Source organism: Pezoporus wallicus, unplaced genomic scaffold, assembly GCF_028554395.1.
Source record: "Pezoporus wallicus isolate ANWC-B61680 ecotype Strahan unplaced genomic scaffold, APGP_CSIRO_Pwel_v1 contig_4264, whole genome shotgun sequence".
In the NCBI taxonomy this organism is placed as follows: domain Eukaryota; kingdom Metazoa; phylum Chordata; class Aves; order Psittaciformes; family Psittacidae; genus Pezoporus; species Pezoporus wallicus.
The window spans coordinates 511,765-535,770 of record NW_026637102.1 but is presented as its reverse complement, the minus strand read 5'-3'; the positions used below and the strand labels follow the sequence as shown (position 1 = coordinate 535,770).

The 24,006-nt window shown below is 42.5% G+C and overlaps 1 protein-coding gene across 1 annotated transcript; it reads right to left on the bottom strand.

Annotated features, from left to right (window-relative positions):
• Positions 1-3,006: 3,006 nt before the first annotated feature.
• LOC130596040 (hexokinase HKDC1-like) lies at positions 3,007-24,006 on the bottom strand. Its single transcript, XM_057403289.1, has 18 exons — positions 23,736-24,006; positions 19,766-19,928; positions 16,662-16,810; positions 16,451-16,570; positions 15,661-15,756; positions 14,231-14,330; positions 13,434-13,617; positions 12,716-12,871; positions 11,852-12,085; positions 10,919-11,223; positions 10,463-10,611; positions 10,256-10,375; positions 8,521-8,616; positions 8,330-8,429; positions 6,583-6,766; positions 5,742-5,897; positions 4,765-4,998; positions 3,007-4,128 (listed from the first exon to the last, which is right to left on the bottom strand). Exons 1-18 carry the CDS (start codon positions 23,796-23,798, stop codon positions 3,984-3,986), a joined length of 2,754 nt encoding a protein of 917 aa, XP_057259272.1. The 5' UTR covers positions 23,799-24,006; the 3' UTR covers positions 3,007-3,983.

Sequence of the window (24,006 nt, the reverse complement as noted above, 5' to 3'; positions counted from 1 at the left end):
TCAATGAGAGGAAAACATTAATTAAACTTTTGGTGGTTTTATATCTTGCTTTACATCACCTTTACAGAGTGCCTGCAGTGTTGGGACAAAGTAGATGTTCAATTTCCCTTGCCGCTCTCTCCCCAGCAGGCCATCCATAGTCATGTACGGGACTAGGTCTTTTATAATTATTTAAAATTAAAAAAAAAAACAAGCCCAAAACAACAACTAACTACATAACTATCACTTGACAAGGTACCCACTTGATAAATCTGAGACATGCTCTGGATAAGCCCTCAATGACAGTCCAAGGCAGTGGAGATTCTAGAGAAACTCCTAAGTTTACCTATAGGTACACAACATTAATCACATCCCCCCTGCTCCTTGGCTCTCTCTCTCTCTCTCCACCTCCTGCTAAGGTGACATTTTATCTGGGATCCCCAACCAAAAGCCAGCACATTTCACCAAACACAAGGAAACAAATCATAACAATACTTTCTTTTTGGTATTACCTACATTTCAGCCTCAAACTCCTTCACACTGATCTGCTAATCCTGTATAATACTGACTTCCCAAAGAAGCAAGATTATGCTAATCAGGATTTCTGAAGGACTTACACATGATCCTATATTTACTTTTTAACTTCATCAGGGTGACAAAAGGAATATGTCGCCATCAAGCTGGTGCTACATTTTCTCTGGATTACATGTCAAACACCACCACTGTCTGAACCTATAATCACCAAAATGTCTCTCCAGCAGGCAAACCCAGATAATCTTTTCCTCACAGATGAAAGGGTAACTGCAATCATCTACCGGGAGCTTCTGAAAAGCACAAACTGGAGTACCTCCACCCAGTAATTCTTCTATCACACCCATGGTTTAAAGATCTTTCAATTTTCCAAATCAAATATATGAACAAGGTCTGAGAAAGGATGTTCACATCTTCAAGAAGCCTCTAAATAAAATCACTAAATTCAAGAAGTACTAAATATATTAACTTGAGGGAAGACCCACAAAATACAAAGAAATGAAGCATCTCAAAGCTATCCCAAAAAGCAGTAGAAAAGTACATATGTGAAACAGGAAGAATCTAGTTTTATTTTAAATTGACTAACAACTTCATGTGATGAATTGTACTATATTTATTTCAGCATATGATACGCTGTGTTACATTTAATGGAAGGCCTCTATTTTTATTTTAAGCTAGGGCTTTAAACTGAATTACCACATACAATGTGCAGAGAAGGGTTTTGGGTCAGTGGCCTAAAATCTATACAAGGGAGATTGCAAGTTTGCAACAGTCCTTGAGTTTCCATATGTCAACGTAACAGGGAACATGATGCCGCAGCATTACCCAGATGGAGAGTGCTCTGTTTTAGCCAGCTGAAGCGTCAATGTGTTTATGGAATCCCTGGGAAAATACAAGTGAAGTTTGTACCCCTGATAAAATCCCACAGCAGCCAATCCTCCCCTTCTCCAAGGCTGCCCAGCAAATCTTTGCCCATTCCCTTTCAGAAAGCAGCAGCCTTCCCAGTTTGGATGCCATCTCCCTGCCCAGCAGATGTGTATCAGAACCACATGGGAACTGCCTGGCTTCCAAGCAAGGCAGCAGCCTGCAGAAAAGGCAAGAGCATGCGTGTCCTGGACCTTAGGCACCTCAACAAAAGCTGTAGGTCGCCAAGCACTTTGTGAGCAGTTTCAGGTTCATGTGATCAGATTCCACAACACCCACAGACTTGCTGGAAAAAAACTGCAGATGCAAAAAAAATTACTGTGTGGGCCTAATCTACTGGAGAAAAGGAATAACTGCAGCTGATGTGTAAACTGACCCTGTGCAAGTCAGTTAATTTCCAAAAAAGACTAAAAGGAAAAAAAAATATCAAAGGAAAATGGGATTTCTTTCTAAATTTAAATGAAGGATCCGTGCAAGGGGTTGTTTTGCTACTGATTTGAATTCCAATTGTGCAGAACAGACTTCAGAATAAAAGTGCAAAAGATACTCTGCACCATATTCACGTGGCCATCCTGGGGCAAGTCCACATCACCTCACTCCAGGGATATACTTCATCCACAGATCGACTTCTGCAGATCAGCACAATCCACTCTCCCAAAAGGACCCAAACTACACAGATAGTACAAGATTTCAGAGAGCCAAGGGGAGAAACAGCCAATACAGAAGACCTGTTCTAGGCTATTTCTATGTCACACAGCCCCAAGACTTGATGTGTTATCCTTCTCTAAATTTAGCCTGTTCATTGCCAGGAAAAAAACATCTGCTTCAAAAAACTCCACCCCCACTATATAGAAAGCTTTGGTTTCTGAAATATAAAGAAAAAGTAAAATACTACGTTTCTTAACAAAAGGAGGAAAACATTAAAACATAATACAAGTTTGTTACGGGTCTCTTCCCACTTGTTCAGTCTAGTGAGCTCAGCACCACAAGGAATTCCTTCAGAAGTGGAAATTACTTACAAGTACTATTTTTTACCTATCCAGTGACTCCAACACAGACATAAAGCTGCTAACATGTTTCTTTAAAGAACTACAAAACAGGAAATGTCTATGGCTTCAAATTTTGAATTTGCCATTGCTAAATTTAAACCCAACAGCCTTGTTAAAGATTATTACATAAACCCAACTGCTTATCCCCCTGCACTATAGTTACTTTTGACCTAACTAGGTTTAAAGCACATCTCTTGACCCCACCTTGTGATGCCAGCCTGAAAAGAAGCAAATACCCAAGAAGAAAGGATTAAAAGAGATATGGGAATACTTGAGAACAGGGACGAGCAGGATACAAATTTGCTGCTTCTCTGTACCATATTATTGTTTCAGTTTATTCTGAGATAGGCAAATCAGGTGAGCGATGTTCGATCACACAAGCACATGGGCTCTATCTACAAGCCACCTTCATAATAACTGCAGTGCTGTTGAGTCCTGCTATAGATAGGTTTAAAGAAAGCTCCCACTTGCCTGCATGTTCTTCCCACAACTCAGAAGAGGCACTAGACAGAGAAGCAAAGGCTCACAGCACCACAGGTTTATTTACAACAGACTACACATAGACAGAGCAGCCAGCGAAAGCAAATTAAAACCAAGGATAAGCTCCCTTCCACAAACTGGCAACTATCCTCTCATGAGCAGGCAAGGAGATAACTAAAGGGAAAACAAAGAGGAGAATTTCAGAAATTCAGGTGATTTTTTTTTTTCTTTCTACACAACTACTTTGGCAGCCCAAAAATTAACATAGCAGACCCTGTAGCTGCTTCTACATTCTTTCTTTCCTCCAGTATCAAAAGAATCAGCCACAGTCAAAATCATTCAGCATTGGTTTAGGTTTATGTGCACTCAGATGCACTAATGTATTTTGACACAAACTCATATTTTGTGGAATCATATTTTTTTCCTTTACATTCATCTATTAAACATGCATCTTGTACTCAGGGAAGCATTACATTACAATGCACCTGCAACCAGTGTAGCGGAGGGGGGAGCATCACTGATCAAAGTCCATTAATTTATTTTACCTGCAGATTTATTGTAAACCTGTGAATCATTGAAAAAGTATGTCCACTAGATAGCTGCAACATCAGGATCTCAATTTTCCTTGAGCCAGGCCAAGCCAAAACTAAACCACACAGAAATCCTAAGAAACAGATGGTAAACTCTGTTGTGGTGCAGTAGCTTAATTAGCCATTGCAAAAAGACACATTTGGGGTTGATCATTTTGCTTTGTTTTCACTCTCCCATGTGCATTATAGATGCATTGCAGAAAGTACAGAACTGAGTAGGCTGTGGTATGCCAAGATATAATGCCAGTGGGGAGCAGAAACATCTGATCCAACTTACCAAAGGACAAAAGTCCACAATAGTGGTTGGCCAAAACTAGCTGCTCCCTGAAAACAGGTACCTGTGTACTGGTGTCTGGTAAAGCTATCTTTGCACTCAGCAAATCTCTAGAGCACGTGCCTAGCAGTGCTGAAATTACTTGACCTCTCATTTTCACTTCTGTCCAACATAATGCAATCTTTTTGCTACTGCAGTAATGAGGGCAGCTCCCTTCCCACTTCCATCTTCAGAAAGCATGAAAGTCACATCACACTGAGGTGCCAATTCCTTCACTGTTTCCTGCAGGACCCTAGAAAAACTGAAAGGAAAAGGAGAGAAGAACAGAACATTTTAGAAGCTGCTTTCTGGCCTGAGATCTTTATATATTATCAAGTAACCATAACTTCAGCCAACATCTACTGGTTCTCCACAGCATGCCTTTTTGTTTGTTTTTCCTCCTGTTCATGATAGATAAAAGATTCTGTACACAATCAAAACTTAATTCCCTTTCTTCGTTTTAATTTTGTTCAGCATGATGCCAGAGACCTCCCTTGCCTTTAGAGATCATGGAAGAGGCTCTCTTCTGCCAAGTGAAAAGCTATTGCATCTACTTCTAGGCCTTGCTTATGAAATACTTACTCCACTCCAAAAACTCAATACAGACTTTCATCTGGGACACCCAGATACTGCAGAAGACCCCCAAAACTTTGGGAAAAAAAAATATTGGAGGAGTAAGCTCACTCAACACCCCCGAGAAGTCTCACAGTGGTAGCTAGACTTGACTTTTCAGGTATTGATCCTTTGGCTAGGCAAGAGAAAGCAGGGAAATACGTTAGATCTTTATTCCTTCTCTCATTTTTTCCCACCTTGGCAGAAGTCTGGTACAGATCAGTATGTTTTAACAGTGGAAATGAGCAAACAGCAAAGGGAAGTGGTATGGTACCAAGGTACTCACTGGGGATGGAGCTTGTACAAAGTCCCATCCACTCCAACGGTGATTTGCAAGCGCTCCACACCTCGGTTTTCTCTCTTCTTCTCTACAATAGCAGCCAGTCCTGCCCCACAGAGCTGGGCAGCTCTTTTTGAAACAGCTCCACACACCTCTTTCACAATGATGCTGTCTTCACATGTGCTGTCCAGGCCCAGCTGCTGCAGAATTCGCCGGACTTGGAGGAGGGCGAGCCGGTCACTGCACAGAGGGAAACGCATGCAGCAGCAAGGCATTAGGAAAAGCTTCGGCAGCATGCAAATGGGAGTCTTACAGCTAAGATTCCCAGGAAATGGGACTACTTCTCCAGCTCTAACACTCTCCAATTGTTTCCAGGTAGATTCCAACCTGAATTCAGAATGAAGACTTGCTCCTGGCATGCCCTTTGTTACGTTAGACTGTATTTCCAGAAGGCACAAACAGCAGTTATTTACCTAACCTCCAAAGTCATGAGGGAGCTAAGTCATATCAGCCACCTGATTACATTATTTTTGATCTCAAGGCTGGGACACTACCTTTCAAGGTTTTCAACAGTAGAAAGGGTTTCAAATAGCCTGGAAAACCATTGCAATCATGCACAAATATGTAGATAAGCACATATTCATGGAGTATTCATACATCACTGACTTTTTATTTTTTAAATAAGCACTATTTTAAGTCCTACAAGAAACAAGCCAAGTATAATCATGCTTGATGGTTAAGGCATCCAAGATAACACAGCTGCATGGACAGAAAATGATAATTCACAGAATTACAGAATAATTCTGGAACTCCCACAGTTCTCCTTTTTGGCTTTTATTCAGGGAATGGGAGAGGAGGAGGCAGGTACACAAAGAAGACAGCTACAATTGACTTCCTGAGGGAAAGAAGACTTGTAGAAAACTATTTTCTAGAGGTCCCAGACCACCTTAGGGATTTAAATAACGTAAATCTAACAACTTTACCTCTCAATCTGAGACAGGAATTTTGTTTCAAATATGCCTCTTTTCCTGAGTGATTCCGAAATCTGTCCTCTGAACAGCAGTCCTTGTTTGGTTAAGTCAATCAAAATTTGCCTTACTATTTCACCTAGGTACATTCCACTGGTCATTTTTTCATACCTGTTATTAAAAAAAAATGCTTTTAAAGAGATGTACATGCATGTTAGCTCTGTTTAACATGAGTGGTACATTCATGCCCTATCAACTCTAAAAAGGCAGTAAAAGCTTGCAGAGCAATACCCACTGAACTCCATCTTTCAACCATTAAAATCATGTTGCAGTGACTTCAAGTACATATATTAATTACAGAATATTTACCTATGTTAAAAGGTAGCAGAACTAGAAAATAAAAACTTGCAATATTAAACAGAACGTAGTGCTAAAGCCAGAGTGCATACCGAAGCATATGCATTCACCAATAAGTCATATGTAATTGATGCTGTCTTTACCAAATGAAGAATGGTCAGGTTCAGTTTATCCTCTTGCACAAGCTGTATTTTTACCTTTGAAAAAACACTCTAAGAGGAGGAACACAGCAAGGCCTGCATTTTGCAGGGATATCTTAAGAGCAGTACCGTTTGGGAACTGCCTTAAGGTGAAATCAGGGCTGTGGTTAACAGAAACAAATGTACATCTTTGTTTTTTTTTGTCCTGGATATCTGCATTACTTACCATGCAACAAATTAAATGTAATATTAAAATTTCCTTTCTTATTATTCACTCATTAAGCACATTTTTAAAAGTAGCCAGTGTGTCTCAAAGACTGACTTCTTCAGGCTCTTGGCATCAGAACCATCACATTTACCTCTGTTTCCCTGGGTTTAGTGAGCCTTCATCTACTTCTTTATCATATTTTGTTCTGATGTTGTCAATGCAGCCGTTGTCACCAAATGCTCCCCATTCTGTATTAATGCACATTTTTCCTTCATTCCCTTCCACTATTTCTATGTTTTTCATGTCCTCCATGTAGCACACATTACTGCCTGTTCCTAGGATGAAAGAAATGACAAGGCTTCAGCCAGAAAAATGAAGTAGCAGCTGAAACACATGGAAGCCGTCAGTAACTGCTGCCACTCTGGCTGTAATGTACCACACATCATCTTGCATGACAGCATGCTCTCAAAAGCTAACACTGCCAAGAGCCAGTCAAGCAGCTACGAAGTCTGAAATGAGTTGGTGAGCAGGGTCTTACCACTTGCAACATCGGTTACAACAACTAATACAAGAACCAGTTCTCCAAACGAAATGCGATGGCTGGTGTACTTGGACACTTGGAAGAGTCTGTTTTCCAAATGGGGCTTCAGATATTTTCAGGTTAGGCATAAGGAAGAAGTTCTTTACTGTGAGGGTGGTGAGGCACTAGAACAGGTTGCCGAAAGAAGTGGTAAATGCTCCATCCCTGGAAGCTTTCAAGGCCAGGTTGGACAGATCCTTGGGTGACATAGTCTTGTGTGAGGTGTCGGGGTTAGAACTAGATGATCTTAAGGTCCTTTCCAACCCTAACCATTCTGTGAGGCTAGGACCTTACATGCTTAGATGTAATTCTGGCTGAAAACTTGGAGGTACCTACTGGGGGAATCATCTAGATGACCCAAAAATAATTAATTTAAATTTTTAAATATACTTGTTTGTTCCAAGGCCTATGACCTTGCTAAGCAGTAAATCTGTCCAAACAAGGATTCATGTTCTGTGTGCTGTTCTTATATTCTTTTACCATGCACACTGTCCTGGGTTCAGCAGTAGCAGTCATTTTTCCCCTTCATGGTAGCTGGTGCAGTGCTGTGTTTTGACTTCCAGCCTGGGAATAGTGCTGGTGATACCGATGTTTCTGGTTGTTGCCAAGTGACGTTTACCCTGACCAAGGACTTTGTGAGGCTCATGCTCTGCCAGGGAGGAGGGGAAGCTGGGAGGAAGCAGAGATAGGACACCTGACCCAGGCTAGCCAAAGAGGTATTCCATACCACAGCACGTCATGCCTGGGATGGGGGGTAACTGGGAGTTACCCGGAAGGACACGGGCTTCCAGGTGGGACTTGTTTCTTGGCCAGTGGCATTGTATTCTATTCCCTTGTTATTTTCTCTTATCACTGTTGTCGTTGGTAGTAGCAGTGGTGATTTGTGTTGTACATTGGGTGCTGGACTGTTCTTGTCTCAACCTGTGGGAGTTGCACTCTTTCGATCCTCCCCGTTCCTCTGGGAGCGGGGAAGGGGAGAGCCCCGGGGGGAGGAGTCCTCGATTGCTCTCAGCCCGGCACCACTCACTGGGAGTGAGTGAACAAGCTGTCTGGCTAGGGTTTAAACCACGACACACACACTTACTATGCACTATTAGAGATATGATCTAAAGTCCAATAGATTCAGGATCCTATCTGCTACAGGTGTTATGCCCTCTGTTAAATACCATACAAATCTGCCAAGAACCCCAACTGATTAGTAACATCATACATCAAACTCAAATAAAAGATGCTGTTTTAGAAATTCTAAAATAGGGTGTGAGACCTAGCACCTACATGCATGCTTACTTCTACAGTGGTCACTTCAATATGATTGTACCTGCAATAAGGCCAATCTCACAGTTTGGATCCTCATATCCGCATGTCATCATTGTCCCAACGGTGTCATTCACCACTGCTACAATGTCCAAATCAAACTCCTAAAACACAAGTCACAATCAGTAGTGGTATCCCAGAGGAAGAGGGAGAGTGCATTAAATACACCAAAGAGAACAGAAAATAATAGCTCACATTTCTTCTCCTGATGGCCTCTCTCAGCATATCAACAACATCTTCTCCCTCACAGTCTGTCGCCTTGAAACCTTTTGTCCATCCCACAAGTGTTCCCTGAAACAGAAGAGGAAGAAAATATAAGTGAAGATAGAGAGAAGACTGTACCTTCCAAGCACCAATCTATTTTTATCTCCACAAATGCTCCACGATTTTTTTTAAATGTATTTCCCTGGACAGGTTACTCTGAGTGTCTCATGCAGAGTGTGTGCAAGGGTACCTTTGTTACTCAACTGCTGACGGTAGTGACTCCAGGTTTACTCAGCTATTTATCAAGACACTACCAACTCAGTGCCTTCTAATACTCTCATTTGGAAAACCTTCTGTGCATGAAGGCACTGCATTATCTAAATAATGGGAAAGACTAAAAAATACTTTTGCTTTAAATAATCAGACACCCAACAAACATTAACGAACATCCTCTGTTAATTTTTGGCTAGTTTACTGAAGGACACTTGGTATGATCCCAGTACTCCAGGCCAACATTAATTTGGGGTTTTTTTTTGGACAGTGATGTGGCCTGACAGAAGTAGATTTCCAGATTACATGAAGTAATTAACCTTCCACTCGGTGATTGGCTCTGGACTGTCTGTCCAAATAAGAAAAAAAGAGGGAAACTGAGAGAAAAAGCTGCTCTTAAAAAAACCCTCAAGTTCTAGCAACAGTAAAAGACCAAACACACAGGGTGACATACTGTGGGACCCTGACACAGATGTATTTCACTCAGTTTACCACCATTGCTTTGGAATTTGTTTTCTCATAATTTGTCAAGACCTAAATACTATGCTTGGAAATACTAGGTTTAGAAGGCATATTGAGCTGTCTCCCCACTTTTTTGCTAAACTCTCAACTGTGATCTGGAAGTTGAGACAGAAGAGACTAGAAGCTAAGACTTAGATGTTATTGTGAAACCCAACAGGACATAATAATATTCAATAAATTAGGAGCCTATCATTTCCCCAATATTCTACATATTTGACTAGAATTAAGCAACACAACCTTCCCCACCCTCCTTTGGAGAAGCATCAGAATATCTGATAATAATTTTTTCCTGGCTTTTCTTTTTTCTTGCATTAGATCTGGAAAGATGAAGATATCTGTCAAAAAGCCAACTCTCCCAAGCTGAAAAGCTAGCTCAGTTCTGCCCGCTGACACTCAACAAAAAGAAACTAATACAGTGCAGAAGTTATATAGTCAGAATTGGGCAGCACAGTTAGGGAAACACGCTGGGATTGCAGCTGAGCAAGAAGAAGGAGACACATGTTATCTCTTGCCATTGAAGAGTTAAGGCAGCATTTGAGATTCTTGGGCTACTATAAATATGTAGTTATTTCACAATCATAAGAGCTTAATTTTTATAGAACAAAACCAAGTAACATCCATCTATTAGCAGATTAAAGAAGGTTAAATTCTACCTCCTGTATTTCTATAGGATGATGACTTTCTCACGAAGCACAATTAATTTGCCCGATAAAGTAATAAAATCCCCACAAAACAAGTGAAATATTATTTTCAAAGACAAATTGGCTTTTCCCTCCCCTCCTAACCTTGTAAAGCCCTGTTTGAAAGAAAGCATGTAGAAGAATAGCTTTTTGGTGCAGTTTCCAAACCAACAAGTCACCCTCATCCAAAATGATGCCATTTACCAAAAAGATTCACAGCTGCCACTTGACCCATTCTGTGTTGCAGTTCTCACCTTATCAATGCTGGCTTGCCTGCACGGGAAGGAGAAGGTGAAGCCCAGAGGCAGGCGAGCACCTTTAATCCCCATATACTCCAGAAAGTCTGCTATGCACTGGACAATATGGTCAAAGAGCTGGAAGGAAAAAAAAGTACATAAATCTCATAGTAATCGTATGTAACAGGCCTTGGCTGGATCAGTTAAAAGTTCATTAAAGGTTACCTCTTCTCCTGTCCCTTGCATGATCTCCAAAGGAATGGCAAAGATTTTGTTATACATTTGCACTGATCTTCTTCTTCCACTTCTGATTTTGACCAGCAGAACTCTGAAATTTGTCCCACCAAGATCAAGGGCAAGGAACTTCCCTTTCTCTGTAAGAAAAGGAAGGTATTTCATTTTTTTCTTCTGGTAGCCTGTTTGCCAGTCAGAAAGGTATACCCTGCCATACATCCCCAAGAAACTTCATTTGTGCCAGTGATAGCACACCACTCCCTGTAGCATTTATCCTACCAGCCTGCTAGTGCGTGCCTGAAGGGTCAGCCAGATAACATCTCGGGAAGCACCAGTTTGCCAACATAAATCACCCTGGCTTTTTCCAGAACAACTGGCATATTCCCCTCAGAAGACAGACAAGCAGCTTTCCTGAACAACCAACATGTAACCAGAAAATGACTCCACCTGTTCCATCTGGTGTCCCACAGACATATGTGGGTAACATCTTCACTGTGGCACTGGCTTGCGTATCGCGCTTTAGCCCATATTCTAGCTCAGTCCTCATCTTGTTCTTAACTTCTCTGAGGGTCTCCAGGGACAGCAGAAATGGTGCAAGAGCAGCATCAATTTGCTTACGCTGAGCAGCCAGCCTGTAAGCCACTGCTGTGACCAAGGCAGCCCCCTTCCCACTGCCATTCACAGAGAGGAGGAACCGAACATCGCAGTTTGGGACCAGCCTTCTCACCACTTTGTGCAGACGTTTGGCATATCTACAGGAACAAAGAGTTTCTTTAGATTCTCACAGGCATTTCATGCTTGGTTTACTTCACATACATTTCCAGTACATGCACACACGAAACAGTGCAAGTGCTGAAGCACAGTCAAGAGAAGCATGTAAGGTCAGAAACTGGTCTAGGAGATGGATAAGACAATCCTGATTTTTGGCTGTTCTGCAGAACCTGTACACTTACAGGAACATGAATATACCTCTTAAACATGTGCCAGTGCCAAGAGAGGACACTGGAGAAAAACCAGGCAACAACAGTCACAATCACAGAGGGTGAGAACCTCCATCTGGAATTAGACTTCCATCCAGCTGATGGAACCCAGTGAAGTGCAAGTGCCCTGGAGACCAAGAGTCACTTGAGGAATCAATTGCTCTTCTCCAGACACCATTATCCCATGTGTCATGTTGTTGCCACCCCACACCAAGTTCTAAAGCCCCTAAGGCAGCCTTGCCATAACTAAACCACTCCGATCCTCTGCACTGCACCAGATCTCACCCCAGCCCTGCAGCAAAACTAGCAGATCCCTGAAAAGCCACACATACATGCAGATGGCAAGTCTTTGCACACAAGCATGTGGCCAGCGATTACCAAATCCCCTTTAATTACTTACTGGGGGTGGGTTTTATAGAGTCCCCCATCAATCCCAACAGTGGTTCGCATCCTCAACAGTTTTTTATTCTCCCTTAGTCGTGTCAGTATGGCTGCCAGGGCGGCAGCACAGAGGTTGGCGGAACGGAAGGAAACAATGGTGCAGACATGCTGAACAGCGATGCAGTCCTCTTCAGAGGGAAACAGGTTCAGTTCTGTAAGGATCTCTTTTGTGTTGTTCAGTCCTTCTTTATATCTACCCCAAAACAAAAGAACACATCATCTAATGCAAGGATTCTGAAGTACCTGCGGGGCAGACCAGACTTTTAAGAGGCTGCTTCCTGAGGTTCAGTTTTTGGTGAGATTTACCAATTAGCTAGCAAAGAAGAGAGCAGGATAAAATATTTAGCCTGTAGAAGGACAGCACAGGAATGGATGTACAGGCTCACTCAATACAACAAAGAAAATTATTCCTGGAGTAACAATAAGGATTAGGATTCCTCTTCAAAACACTAGAATCTATCAGTTTTCCATGTGGTCATCCATTAGCTGATCCAGAGTCTGTGCTACATCTCCCCAACCCCAGTGCTCCCACATCACAGAAACTCAGAACTGCAACAATCATCCAATGTACTCAGGTCTCCAAAGAGGTTACTTAAACAACCTGCATCTGTGATGGTTAACAACACATTTTCTACTGTGGTACTTTGCTAAAAGTTGACCTGCCACCAATTCCTATTTCCTACTTCCTAGGCAAAAGCAAAATCAAGTTAAAAAGTTCAGGACTGTTCCCAGTATTCATGGATTATAATTATATGTTCACTATCATTGCTGTGCTTGTGAAAGAATAACAGCCACTCTCAAACACCATATTGCAGGTTCTTACTTTTCCATTGCAGACACATGCTTCATTTCAATCTTGCCCTTAGTAAGCAGAGCCGTTGACACCTTCCCATTGAAAAGCAGACCCTCTTTTGTCATCTTTAGGAGAATGAGTCTTACAAGTTCCCCCAAATACAGGCTGCTGATCATTTTCTCAAACCTGGAATGGGGCACAAGAAGGATTACACACAAAGGATTACCTGCTAGCCAAAGGTATGAAAATTCAAGCATAAGCATCTTACGTTCTTATGCAGGTTGATCACATTTAAGCATGTACAAAAGGAGTTTGGGAGATAAGTTGTAGATGGGGTGCATTCTGAGGTACTGGGACCCTGCCCCTCAAGATAAATGAGGAATTAAAGAGAATTTTCAAAAGACTTGAGAGCAGCTCAGCCAGCAGAAGCAATTTTGATGAACCATGCTTTAAATATGCCGTTTGTTTACCTTCTTCCTGTCTTTACTCCTCCACAGCATCATACCAGAGCAACCACCTGTTTTTAACAACACATTAGCAACTGCAGCAGCAATCCCTTGGCCTGTGAGGCTGGGAAGTGTAAAAGGTACTCATTCTTCCCATTTCAGAAGGGGAGGTCTGGATAAGCCAGAATCAGCATCAAGTCAAATTGGGTTCACATAATCTAATTCCTGTTCCAAAAGGGCTCCTGGAAACACACTCACGGAACTCAAGACTGCTCAGGCAAATCAGCCAGGGAATCACTTACAATTGTTTTCCAGGATTGAGAGATCCCAAATCAAGCTCCCGATCAAACTCTGTGCGGAGGTCATCCAAAGCACCATCATCTCCAAAGGCACCCCACTCTGTGTTAATGCACATCCGCCCTTCATCACCTTCCACCAGATCGATGTGCCTCATTTCCTCCATGTAGCATGCATTAGTGCCAGTTCCTGTGAATATTGGAGACAGTGCAGATAAGTTACTTCCTTGTTCCAGGTTTGCTTTTTGTTTAAGTCCACATATTTGAAAATAAGTTAGCATATTGTCTTTGAAAGCAAATATAAATACCTAACCCTGTGGTTAAATAATCACTTCACAGTGAATAAAAAACTCTAGAAATTAATCTAAGGCTTGGATTGTTTAAAAATATTTTCTTTTTCAAATGTATTTCTATGTGTCTTAAAAAGCCACCACAGTGCACAAAGTGGAGATACTGTGGAAAACATAGCTGATCCTAACTACCAGACGTGAGAGGAATTCAGCTTTCTCTAGACAGACAAACACTAATTTTCTATACAGTCAGCAGAAAAGTTTAGTATGCTGGTCACAACTGAACCCAGACAAAATGGGGACTGTGGCATTTGATGGCAATGTGATCAGCATAAAAACAGCTGCTTTACAGAAGGCAGCCAGGCTTGAAAATCTGAAAATCTTTGAAAATAATTGTTTTTTCCATTTTCTTCCTGCTCTTTCCTGTACTGGGACATTCCCTTTGACTACAGTTTTTTTTTAGAATTAAACAACTGAGGAGAAAAAGACTACTTAGTGATCAGAAAAATTTACCAATTATGAGTCCAACTTCACAGTGCTGGTCATCATATCCACAAGTCATCATGGTTCCCACAGTGTCATTGACTACTGCCAAAACATCAACGTCTATGTCCTAATAGCATAAAGATGGGCAAGTAACACACAAAAAAAAAAAATCTTAGCCTCCTGTGTGTTGAAGCAACAACATGCAGACATACTCCATTGGTCATACTCTGAAGGCTTTGTTCAGGAAAGCTCTTCAGTTGAAAGACATACTGTTTCCTTTTATAACATTATCCCCACAACTCTGTGAAGTAACAGATATCTCTGAATTCTCAAGTGCTTGGCCAGCCAGGATCTTTGCTCACAGGATTTGTTTTTACCCAATCCAATCTCGTTTGCTAGAAAAACAATGTGTTGTTGGTTTGAATTCTGTGATATTCTAGCACCCATATATCTGTCCTATGAACTGCACAATAGGATAATGTTCTACTACCTGAGCAGATCCTACCAAATGTGATAGAAAATATACATACATAAATGCAGTTATTTAACACAAAACCAGGCACCAATACCACACTCAAGTAAAAAGCCTTTCCATCAAAGCTGTGCGATTTTCCTTTCACACTGCAGTAACTTGGTAAAGTAAAATCAAAGTTAGCACAGGATTCTTGTAACTCAGATGCCAACATTAGCAAGGGGGCAGACTTCACCCAGCAACTCTCAGATCCTTTGATCCTGCTAATTACAGCAAGACAGATGCAGAGAAAGAAGTGAACTAAAAACCAAAATCAAGGATGTATTTTTATCATGCGAGAAAAAAGAATTTCCTCATTTTTTACAAAGATGTCAAGGTATGGAAAGATACTTTGTATTTCTTAGATGGTGCTACCAATAGCACCAAGCTTTCCAATAAGACTTTCAAAAATACTAAAACATAATGTTATTCAAAGGTATACACTGGTTCAAGGGCAGATTTAATCATGCTTACTGCTGTCTTACAATCAGGGACTCCAACCTACAGACTGAAATGGACAGGCAAGCACTGATAGAGTTGTATGTGCCAATTTTAAATGACAGCTTCCCCCTCCCAACCTTCATCCCATAAGTCAGGGTACGAAACACAGGGTGTATCCACATCTTACCAAATTGTTTCACAACAAATTCCCTTTTGCTCAGTCAGACGGGGCCATACTGGTCCACTGTCACAGCCAGCCCAGTTTATCAGTGTGCAGTTGCCATCACTGTTAGACTGACCAGGCCAGCCTGAGTTACAATCCCTTACACAGCTTCACCTCCAAAGCAGAGACAGATCTACTAGACATAAAGCCATGTTGGGAATTTGCAACTGGCAGTCCTTGAAGAATGTCTGACAACTCCAAAAACAACCCACACACCAAGAGTTGATCTCCCAAGAAGACAATCTGTGGCCAGTCAGGTTCTCCTGCAGGTACAAAACTTGCCTTATGCTTCTGGAGGGCCTTGCGCAGAGAGCTGACCACATCTGTGTCCTGAACTCCTCTGACCTTGAAGTGTTTGGTCCAGGCAAGAAGAACCCCCTGCAAAGTAACAGTCCAGTGACCCAAAAGCTGCAACTTTAGCACACGAATCTGCCATAAAGTCAGAACATCTCACCTTGGGGTGCCTGTCAGTATGAACAGAATTAACAGGTACAGAAATGAAGTCCCAACCCTGCAAATGCTTCTCCCTGTACTTTGTTCACTGATGCTCATCACAAACTAATAGCATTAAGCACAAAGCATTTGCAGGGCTGGGACCCAAAGCCCAAATCCCTAGAAATAAAAGAGAGGCTGGAATAAGAGACCAAAAAATAACTGCAACCAGCCCTTCATTTCCCCATGCAGCCTCTCAAACAGCTCAGCTAGAGGTCTTTCCTAGTTAGAATCAACTGTAAAAGAGAAACTGAATGACAGCAATATAAAAAAAGAACCATGCTTCAGGACACAAAAGTATGTGTTTTACAGTCTTTGTATAAAGGCACATGGTTAGTATGAGTTGCTTACTGATTAAGTAAAAGAACAGCTTTAGGTTAAAGATCACATTGCCTTGAGATTGGAAATAAGTTTCTAAATGGTAGTCTAGTTATATGCTAATGGTCATCCATGCTTTCTCCATAGAGCTATGTAAACATGACCCCACAAAAAAGGCCGTAGGGTAACACTTCCATGCAATAGCATCTCCAGGTTCTGCAAGGAGCTAGGTTTGCTAGTAGTATTTCTTTCTGTATCTTACCTCTTCCAATTTGGTCTGTTTGCATGGAAAAGAAAATGTAAAACCAAGAGGTAACTTCTTATGCTTCAGGTTTTTGGTCTCCATGAAGTCTAACAGACAGTCAGCAATGTAATCAAAGAGCTGCACAAGAAAGGAGAAGACAGACTCACACTGTGTTTGGCAGTCATGCATTCAAGCATAGCACCAGCACAGAATATCCTGTGTGCCCTACCTCAACTCCATTGCCCTGTGTGATCTCCTTGGGTGTGGGGTAAAACTTGTTCTCCAGCTGGCTGCTCTGCTTTCCATCATCAAACACCTTCACCTGGTGGGCACGAAACAGGGAGCCACCCACATCAACAGCAAGGAAGTCACCCTTCTCTGCAATACAAGTGAGCAACCATCAGCAGTGGTGGCTGAGAAGGATGGCCCACATGCCATGCTGAAAGCCACAGTCCAGGGCCCCTCCCTCACCATGGCCACAAGCTCTTTTGCCCCGTCATGGCAGGTCCTTATCCTGTAAGCCTGGCACCTCCACCAGGAAGGTTCAGAGCTGGCAAACCTTAGCAAGAGCATCAGGTCCCTCCTTCCAGCTTGCTATGTCGCAGTTAATTTCATTTTCAGCATGTTTCCAAGCTGCAGAGGGATAAGCTTCTCTGCAAAGGAGGCCCAAAGCAACTGCAAAGCCAGTCAGAGCACAGAAGGGCTACAAAACCGTACACCCCTGAAATGTGGGGAAATTAAAGTCTGGGAGCATCACCCACATCCAGCAAAGGATGCAAGATTTGAAGTCACGTTAAGGCTTGGTCTACTGCAGAAGACAACTTCCAAGTAAGGCAAAACCAGTCATTTCCAAACACCTTTAGGTGTTTCTGTAAAAGTACCCCTCTGTTTCTCAGTCAGCAGCACTCTTAACTCGAACACTTTCTCTAGCAGGAGACTTCAGACAAAAGAACTTGTGGCCTCAGGGGTACAGTAATAATAATTTAAAAAAAATTATCTATTCCACACAGAGGAGAACACCCTTCCCAAAAGGAAAGTGCAGGTATGGGCATAGCCTTGTGTGATCTTTGTTCCACAGTTCAAACACCTGACTAAATTTTATCAAATCTGGCCCTGAAAGGGAAGGAAGCAGGAAATTCTACCTATAATTCCATGGTTAGATATCACAAAGGTGAGAAGGCCAACTGAGTTACTCAGTAAACTGTGACATTAGTCAGACCATTAATCCCTAAATGATTAAAAACTGATGATGCATACAGGTCACTTCAGGTATCTTCACTGAGGACACTGAAGTATCTGAAAGTTTGTTGCTATTGCAAATGGGAAAATCCAGCCAAGTTTGAGGTGTTTAAACCTGCTGGAATTTTTGTCAGTACACAAAACCAATCAGGATTTTGCAAAAGAGCAAAAATAGAAAAATCAATGTGATACTTAAAATAGGTAATATGTCAATAAGACACAACCCAGCTTGACTCTGCAGCACTGACAAAGCAGAAAGGTCACACAGGCCAGGAGAGCATTGCCCAAAGTTGACCTTGAGGAACATGAAGTCTTGCAACATGATGATATTAAATGCAATTTTCCAAGTCTCCTAACCTCAGAGGATCCCTGCTATTTCAGGACAAGGTCAGTGCCATGTGAGACCTGAGATAGCAAGACTTGACCTAAATATTTCTTCTTCTTTGATGAAGGTAGCAGCAAAATGAAGTGTCCAGTTCCAGCCAGGCAGTTTGAGGGGACTGTATATAATATCTCTCAGATATTCTTCATTTCAAGGACTAGCCTCCAAATCACAGAAAAGTTTAGGTTGGAACAGACCAATGAAGACCACCTAGTCCCAATCCCGCTGCCATGGGCAGGAACACCTTCCACTAGACCAGGTTGCTCAAAGCCCTATCCTACCTGGCCTTGAACACTTCCAGGGATGGGGCAGCCACAGCTTCTCTGGGCAATCTCCAACACTTCACAGTGTCTAACCACCTTCAGAATAAAGAACTTCTTCCTAATATCTAATCTAAATCTCCCCTCTCTCAGTTTTAAGGCATTCCCCCTTGTTTTATCACTACCTGCCCTTGTAAAAAGTCGCTCTCCAGTTTTCTTGTAGCTCCCCTTTAAGTACTGGAAGCTCCTCTAAGGTGTCTCTGGAGTATTCTTTTCTCCAGGCTGAATAAGCCCAACCATCTCAGCCTGCCTTCATAGGAGAGGTTCTTCAACCCTCTTATCTTTGTGGCCTTCCTCTGGATTCACTCCAACAGGTCAACGTCCTTACATTCCCTATATGCCATTAAAAGTGCTACTTCTCATTTAACTGTAGGAAATTCACCTTCAGAAAGAATGAAGTCCTGTAGAAATGAGGTACAAAGCAAATATTTCTCTTAAGGTTTCTGCACAGCTGTTACACACTGAGTCCTAACCTAGGCCAGACAGAGACTCCTGCACAGATTCAAAGACTTGATTAAACCTGGTAAAAAACATAATCTTCTGTCAGCCTGCAATGCCAGGAGCAAACTGAGCCAGATTATTTTGGATGTGCATATTTCTTCAGACAAGACAGGCTACTTCAGACAAGACAAGATACTACCTCACCTTGTGTGCTAGTGATACTGTGGTAGGTGATAGTGGTAGGTGATACTACCACACCACTGCACTTTCTCCCTCTGTTTAAGTCTCAATTTAGGAGCAACTGATCTAGCTGATCTAGCTGTAGAAGCAGAGCAGGCTGTTTCCTGGTAGACCCCACCCAGAAGCAAATTTTCCCAATGCAGAAGGCAAGGAAGCACAGGCAGGGATTACCTTTTAGGACAACAAAGCAGTGCAGAGTTTGCTGTCAGAAGGCAATAAGGGATCAGAGCTCTGAAAACACAACGTTGCTGCCACTTTGCAATTTGAGAGGTTTCACTGCAGCATCCTGCCTTCCTTCCATGAAGGCCAGGGCAATAATACTGGCACATCCCCCCACCTGCAGCACACTGCACTGCAGGGTCTGAGCTGTAGAGGCTGCCCTTGCTGTGTCCAGCCACATCTCCTGCAGCAAGGCCTGCACTGGGTACATCTGCATTTTATGGAAGAAAGAGGCGGTTTTCTGAGCACTTACTAGGTCCTTTCCTCAAGCAAGTTGCAGTAGGACAAAAAACATCCGGTAGAGGGAAAATATGCTCTGCCAGCATTCCCCCATGCTGCTGTCTCCTCAATATACACCTTTCTCAACATGAGATAGGCAGTAATCCAAAGCCACTGATTGCCCTATGTCTTTGTTGTGCTGTCCTTGAGTACTGGCAGCAACCCACCGTCTTCCTAAATCAGCACTGCTGTGATGGTGCAAGGCGAACTCACCTGAGCCATCTGGAAGTGAGCGCACAAATGATGGCAGCATTCTTACTGTTGCCGTCGGGTTCGTGTCTCTCCCCAGGCCCTTCACCATCTCAGCCTGGAAGCGAGACATCACATCCAGCAAGATATCATCGGAGAGACGCATGTGATACAGGTACCTGTCAACCTGGAAAGATGAAAGGTGTTACTTGCATGAAGGTTCCTCAGTGTTCAGCAGCATGCTGGGATGAGTACTGCTTTCATGCTACAGTGAACTATGTATACTGGGGAGTCTGTCTTTATCTCTGCAAGCAGAAAAAATCCAGGAACTTCATGGCTACTTGCACTAGTTTCCTAACCATGAGGGGTGCAGTTTGGCATGAAGGATCTGAAAATCTGGAACTCCAGTTCTAGCAGCACTCCTTATTGTGTCGGACAAGAATTACTATGCTCATTACCACCCACTTGATGAACATGAGGCTAAACAGGTCCTAAGAAGACAAAATAATTCCTTTCACATATATAACAAATTGAAGGTAAGCATATAACCTATGCAAACCCCACCTCTCTGATTTTAAAAGCTCATTTTGTTTTGACCTCAGCACCTAAATTCCCATGATTGCCAGCAAGCAAGCTCCAGAACATCACTGGACCATTTACTGTTATAAAAACTTTGTCTTAAAAATGTTTAATGGAGCCTTGGTGAATTACTATTAAAAAGTTTGCTGTCTTTTCAATGGCTCAATAACTTGCCAACATACATATCCCATCAAACTTACATGAGACTCTTGATAAGCTATTTTTACACCATCCTCTCCTGTAATAAACTAGAACTGCAAAATATCTCAACCTGGTGAAAATTTGACGTCTCTGAGTCAAGTCCAGAAAATGTCATCAGTATCCAAACGTGTCAGCCATAACCTGAAAACATCTATTCAGCTACTGCTCCACTCAACAGACAATTAACTTGTTAGCATGTCAGGCTGGAGCTCAAAGCCTCTTCTCACTCCAGCTCTGTCCTCCATTCTCTTGTGATTCTAGGGTTACTTCTAAAACACATTTTTGGGTGCAGTAAATATCCTTTCTTAAGGGTCTGTAACTCACAGCATACATCAAAATAAAAGACAGCTGAATTTAAAGGAAATCAAAGCATCTGTGAAACAACACTCATTCAGATAAACTGGTAGAGAACCTAATCAGTTCCTCTACAGCTTCATCAGGGCAAAACTTGACATATTCTTCAAGACAACACACTGCTTGGACTGACATTTACCTGCAGGGCTGGATGCACGTCTGTAAAGCGGCCTAGAAACTACATAGCTGGTATAAGAAAGGATTAACACAGCAAAATGAGAATCTGTCAACATCTAAATGGTCTGCTGAGCCAGACTTTGGTGCTGTATGAACAAACATGAGGCAGGCATAATAATTCTGTGCTCCAAACGGCTGGACATCCTCTGGAGGGTAATCTGTGTTAACATCCTGCTTCCCATGACATGAGACTCAGGGCTAGAGGCAGGGGAGAAAGGTAGGACAATTCCCAGTGCTTCACTAGTACACACACTCAGCTCTTGCAACATGGGCTACATTCTTACGCAATCTATTCAGAGCATTGTATCAGTATCATTTACATAAGGAGGTCTAGAAGATTAAACAGAGGAAGAGAACAAGTAGGTTGTAGCTAAATTGTTCTCTTCTGCAATTTGGATTGGCCACCTATATTAATGAGGTACAAACAAATTACCTATCTATAATCCCATTTTAAACTGATGGGCAGCAATGACACACCTGAAAGAGCCAGGACCCTGAAAGTAACTCCAGCACTTATCTAGCAGCAAAACATACACAGAGGAGAAAATCTTAAACTACAGGATACAGTTGGCAAGGAGCAGCAGCTGCCTTTGGATATCCCCTGTGCCTTGAAAAGACCATTATTTAGACCTTTTGTTGTAGCTCTTGTTTGCAGAAGCACTTGATTTCCTCCAAGGTTTTTCTGAGGCCCCATCACTGTGTATGATCCACCAGCCCAGCCCAAGCACCAGCTCTGCTTTTCAGAGCATATCAAAAGAAAAAAAAAAAAAAAAAAAAGAAAAGAAATGAAGGAAAGAAAGCAGGAAATTACAATGCCTGGAGGAAACAGCACTCACACACTTTCATATAGACCCAAATAAAAGTCCCTGTGGAAAAAAATCCAAACAAACAACTAAACAGTAATAAAAATAACCATGTCTGTTTGCAAAGAACATGCACTAGCTCGCCACAGCAACTGCATTCCCCATGTTGTTTGCCTACAACCACAGGAGGAGCCAGTCCTCTCAGAGGAACTAGATAAGGCAGAGCTCAGGAAAGCCTGCTGATTCTCTAGCCTGATTTACAACCAGAGCAAGGGCTGCTCACATACCATTTGCTTGTAAACACACGAATAGCCAGGCTGTCCAACACCAAACTGTCCTGCTGCCTCCTCCCTACTGCACAAGGACAGTAGGTCCTTGTTTTTAAGTGTCTTGCCTCAGTTATGGAAACAGCACTGTTTTCATCGTGGGGAAGGCCTTGTTCTTGCCACCAGGGAGCAAATAAGCCTGGGAACGGAGAAGTAGGAAGGCATTCCTTCTTTCTAATGGGGAGAAATCAACTCAGTCCCATACAGCCTACCCTGGGTTTCTTAAAAGAGAACTCTACAAAGCATGTGTTTTTTTTAATGGCTTTGCCAGAATCCCTCTGCTCTTCCTCTCCACAGTCCTCACTTCAGGGAAGTCTTCACTCAACTACACTCTGGATGTTTCTCTGAAGAGCCCACTCCATTCAAGCACTGCTCCACAAGGTCTCTCCCTTAGTAAAAAAAATAAGAAATAGTGCTGTCTAGATGAGAGATCTCAGATCAGATCATCACACAAGAAAAAGGCACTGGGCCCCCTTCTGTTGATAAAATAATGGGAATAAAAGGTCTATGACTGAGAGATGGAGTCAGACATCTGACTGTTGAGATACCAGAACCTCTCTTGGAATGCTTCTCTTCAAGACGGAATCAGTGGAAGAAGCCCTCCCTAAGAACAAGCAACTCTGCGTTTAAGCAAGGGCACAGAGAAGACAATCCAGTGTTGCTTGCTTTGCTGATGAGATGAGCAGTGCAGGCAGACCTACCCACCAGGACCCTGGATCTCCCACCATGGGTCTGCAGGCAGCCCTGTCTCCAGCTGGCTGGAAAACAAGAGGCTGGAGCCTGGCAGCAATGGCCAACAGAAAGCACTCCAGTGGAGATGCCAGGAGAACAGGACTGCAGCAGACATGTCTAGAAACCAGGCAACCTCTGACCCAAGAAGCTTACAGGTCCCATGTGGTCTTATGATGGAGAGCCAGAAAACACTTTACAGCATGGCCATTAAAGTAGACTAGGGAAGAGCAACCAGCTTGCTCACTCCCAGTGCGGATGGCTTCAGATATGGGCCATCTTGAGTTTTTCCAACTGTAATCTAAGATCACATCTACAAACGTCAGAGTGATCAGCCAGGTTTGAACCAGAGGAGACACATGCACTTCACCCACACCAATATTAGTTGGAACTGCCTCCTGAGATCCAAAAGTCCTGGCCCAAAGACCCCAGGAGTTTTCCCTGCTACAATGTGAGTAACACTGATTCCTACTCAGCTTTAGAAATCCCAGCCTTCACACTACACTTACAAACCAATTCAGCAAGAGGCTCCTTTCTGCCCTCTGGGTTACACCACAACATGCCAGATAAAGTTTAAGCACCACTTTTCCTTTCTGGAGATCATTTGCTGAATCGCTGAAAGAGAACTTATAACTGGAGGGGAAAGGACTAACCAGACCTATCTTCACACTTGTCAGATGGTTTAGGGTCAGAATGCTTTTTGCCCCATTTGGCTGTATGGCGTTAACAGATAACACCATTATTTAGCCTGCATGACATACTGCAGACCCCACAGTATCTGAGTAACAGTTTTCAAAACAGGAATTACATAATGCTGCATCTTACCTTTTTTATTTGATCCTCTTTTAGCTTTGTGAAATGGAAAGCTAGCAAGTGGACAGCAAACATTTTCTTGAAGCAGATGGATGACTCAGTAGTCACAGAGCTGCTGTGATTAACTCCAAAGAGACAGGTCTTTATTCACGAAGCTGGAGCTAGAGAAACTTCAGCTGAGGCATTTCCCCCAGGGTGGGATAGTGGAGTTCCTGGGAAATTGAGTCCAGAAATAAATCCATCCACTGTGATCAGTTCAATGATTAACCTCCTGTCTCTTTGT

What these genes read in the sequence shown, in the direction of transcription:
- LOC130596040 (XM_057403289.1), bottom strand. Translation starts at nt 23,798, where the DNA reads ATGTTTGCTGTCCACTTGCTAGCTTTCCATTTCACAAAGCTAAAAGAG. An exon ending in CACAGGGCAATGGAGTTGAG is followed by an intron (nt 16,571 to 16,661) that starts GTAGGGCACACA and finishes TTTCTTGTGCAG; the next exon opens with CTCTTTGATTACATTGCTGA. An exon ending in TTGTACAAGCTCCATCCCCA is followed by an intron (nt 4,129 to 4,764) that starts GTGAGTACCTTG and finishes TTTTCCTTTCAG; the next exon opens with TTTTTCTAGGGTCCTGCAGG.